General features: G+C 40.1%; 1 protein-coding gene across 1 annotated transcript; it reads right to left on the minus strand.

Annotated features, from left to right (window-relative positions):
- Positions 1 to 1,142: 1,142 nt before the first annotated feature.
- On the minus strand, positions 1,143 to 3,483 carry LOC122056977 (fasciclin-like arabinogalactan protein 12). The gene has a single exon (XM_042618957.1). The coding sequence runs from the start codon at positions 2,475 to 2,477 to the stop codon at positions 1,509 to 1,511; it is 969 nt and encodes a 322-aa protein (XP_042474891.1). The 5' UTR covers positions 2,478 to 3,483; the 3' UTR covers positions 1,143 to 1,508.
- Positions 3,484 to 3,497: the final 14 nt, after the last annotated feature.

Genomic DNA, 3,497 nt, shown 5'->3' on the forward strand with positions numbered 1-3,497 from the left:
AAAAAAAAAAAAGAGAAAAAAAGGGCGAGTTGAACAAGAAGAAGAGGAGCAGAAACAGATGCAGGGGGCTGCGGTTATGGGAATTGAACAAGAACAAGAAGATGCTTGAGCCTTCTCTGTTTCCGTTCCGCTGTGGATGGGAAGTGAAGTCGACACCCTTGTGAAACTCCGATGGGGTTTCATCCTAATCGGAAAAAGAGGGTCCCGAGGTGAAGACCCTCCCTCTCTCTCCCCTAACTCTCCCTCTCTCTCCTCCCCACCCAATGACCCAACCAAACAAAATCGGGGTGGGAACCTATAGTAATTTTTCTTCATTTTTCTATTCCGGTTCTTCACCCCACTAACATGTGGGACCCATGTGTCATACAATCCCACCCCTAACTCCCCTTTAAATAAACGAGCCCTCCCCTATATTGTAATTTGGTTATTTGGTGGATAATAAGTGAGCGTATCATGCATGTGATGAACATTGCTAAAGTTTCACAATTTTGACATCTTTCATTTTCATTCTTTGAGGGTCTGAAAAATAATTTGAAAATTTAAGGAAAATGAGCTCAGTAACAATTTTGAGAAAATAAAGAACAAATTATAGACATAGTAGACATTATATGATTGAAGTAGGTTACCAAATTAAAATAATGCCATATCAAAGGCACACCCATCCATCCAACATCTGCCAATCATTGGTCCAAATGATGAAAATGGCGAAAAAAAGTGCAGAGGATGTTGGAAATATTTCCCCCTGCAAGCATGTTCTATATTACCTTCATTTCTTCACTACGGCCTCTTTTGTTTTTTCTTTGTAACTTGTCTACCTTTTTCAACCTATTTTACATAACAGGAGGGGAAAAAAAACCTGTGATCATGAGGGGTTGACAAAAAATTAATTATTGATCAAGTTACACGGTCTTTTTTATTTTTTTTCCAAATGGAACCTGAGAGAAAATTAATTTTCCATATAAAACTTCAAGTGATCAAGCATGGAATTTGGAAAGGGGTAGCATTTGGCAGCCATGATCCAATATCCACTCTATCAAGTCGGTGTCTGATTCTTGTCTTAGTCCCTCAAGTCCATTTCCGCTTCATATCTTAGTTGGCTCAGCCATGGCTCAAACAGATCTTAGATAAGCCGTTTTCTTTTATTTTTTCTGTTAAAGATCAGCATTTTAAATTTATTGACATAAACAAAAGGGATATACAGGATTAATGTCCAGGCATTCCCAGACGAAGGAAAAAAAAAAAGGAAAACAAAGCAACACTTGATGCTTCACCTATGGCATAGCCATAGCTGTTCTTTTATTCTGATATAAACAAAGAAAAAAGGAAGAATGAAATAAATCTCAAATTAAAAAGGGACCAAACCAACAATATTTGATGAAACAGACCCTTCTTATGACTGCAAAAACATTCCAATGAAACAAAGGATTCAAGAACAAAGAGAGATCCCCAAATTATTCAAAACTCACTCCTTGCATCTTTGATCACAATAAATGATCATAAATTGTGATTCATATAGCAATGACTGCAACTACTGCAACTGGCAAGGAAACCCCAATGTACCTTGAGATACTCACTGCATTAGATGGAACCACAGTAGAAATTGAAGGAGCAGACGTCAAAGGGGACTTCTTTGGCTTAGATGGTGCCGGAGCCGGAGGGGGCAGAACATAAAATTGCAAGGGGAGGAGCACTTTATCCACTTGATACACAGCCAACTGCCCATCTGTGTAGATTGTGCTGGTCACAGTGGCATTAACAATTCCAGAAGTCATGCTCACATTTTGACCAGAAGTTGTGACATTTAATTGATATTGGCCACCATAGTTGTTCCCTGCCTGTGTAAGAACAGGGTTACTCAGAGTCTGGAACATTTTGAGAGGAACATAAGTAGGGAGCAAATGAAACTGCACCAACTCTATCTGCTGCTGATCTGTGTAGGAGTTAATGGTCCCTGAGGGGAGCTTGGCGAAGGCACCGTCTGGTGGGCCAAAAAGGGTGAGACCTTGGGATTTGTTGAGTGCTGAGTTGATCTGGTCTCCAATTCCAGTGCCTTTCAGTAGCCTGATAAAGATGTTGAACTGCCCAGCTTTCTCTAGGATTGCTGTAATATTGGTAGGGCCAGAAAGAGTTGGGACGGTTGGAGGTGGCTGAGGGGCTGGGATGATTGTAGGTGACTGAGGTGCCGGGCTGATTGTAGGTGACAGAGGTGCTGAGATGATTGTAGGTGACTTAGGGGCTGGGCTTGTTGTAGGTGACTGAGCTAAGGTTGTGGTGAAGAGGAGGGTGAAGATCCTCAGTAGGAGAAGCTGTTTCTTCATGTTCATCGTTTTCTTAGGCTCTGTTTTGATGCTGTTTGGTGATTGTGGTCTTCCTTGGAGGAAGTGAATGAGAGGAAGTAGAAGAAGATGAAAGAGAAGGGATGTTGGGTTTGAGAGGGAGGAGAGGGTTTTATGGAAGTGGGAGTGGTAGGGATCCATGAGGATATGAAGTTAGGTGATAGGTGTAATCCAAGTTGAGTTGGCCAAGAGCCCTCTCCTATCTCATCTCATCTCATCACATCATCTTAGCTGGTTTAATTTTCTTGATATGATGGAGGATTTACACAATCAAATTGATTTATGGAGACACACACACAGAGGAAGGGAGGAAGAGAGAGAGAACACAGGATTGCTTGGTGAAGCAGGAAAGGGGAAGTAGTAAGGTATAATATCACACAGCAGACTACACAAATGGAGGGGTAAATAAGGTATATTTGATTGCCAGTTTCACCTTTTTTGGAAGAAAAAGGAAACATGAGAACAAAATGTGATTGCCAAAGACTCGAGAAAGAAGCTTTAATGAGTATATAACTGGATCAAAATGGTTGTTTTCTTTCATTCTGTAGCAGTTTAGTTGGGAAATTTTACAAGTAGGAATCAGTTTGGAAAGGGGAATCTTCATTTTTAACAGGAGAGCAAGTGATGATAATTCTAACTATTAAATGTCTAGGGAGCGGACTGGATTGATCATGTATCAAATTTCATAACTCAATTCTTTAAAAAGCCAGGGGATGTTACACAGGCACCCTCTCTCTTCTCCTCACATGAATTCGCCATCCTCCTAGACACGAAACCATTCCATTACATCTCATTGGTATGTTCTTCTATGCTGTGGGTCTACACGTCCAAAAATTTTATGTGCCACCAGAACTCTCAAGTGACAGATATTTAGGTGTAACTTGGAGTTTCTTTTCTAAACTTAGAGAACCCTCTCCCTTACTTATTTTACTCATATTTTTGGGTGGATATGTTTGTTACACTAATTGTGGTTTGGATATGTCAACAGACTCAAAAGTAAAACAATGGGATGTATGGAAGTAATTTTAACTTATGGCAAAAGGAGGCACTTTATTTAAGCCTAATAGCTATCATTTGTATGGCAAACATTGAAAGTGGTTATCAAAGGTGGGTCACATTAGCTTATCTTAACATGTCAAGTATATATTAGGACACATTTCA

Source organism: Macadamia integrifolia, chromosome 12, assembly GCF_013358625.1.
Source record: "Macadamia integrifolia cultivar HAES 741 chromosome 12, SCU_Mint_v3, whole genome shotgun sequence".
NCBI lineage: Eukaryota > Viridiplantae > Streptophyta > Magnoliopsida > Proteales > Proteaceae > Macadamia > Macadamia integrifolia.

What these genes read in the sequence shown, in the direction of transcription:
- LOC122056977 (XM_042618957.1), bottom strand. Translation starts at nt 2,477, where the DNA reads ATGGATCCCTACCACTCCCACTTCCATAAAACCCTCTCCTCCCTCTCA.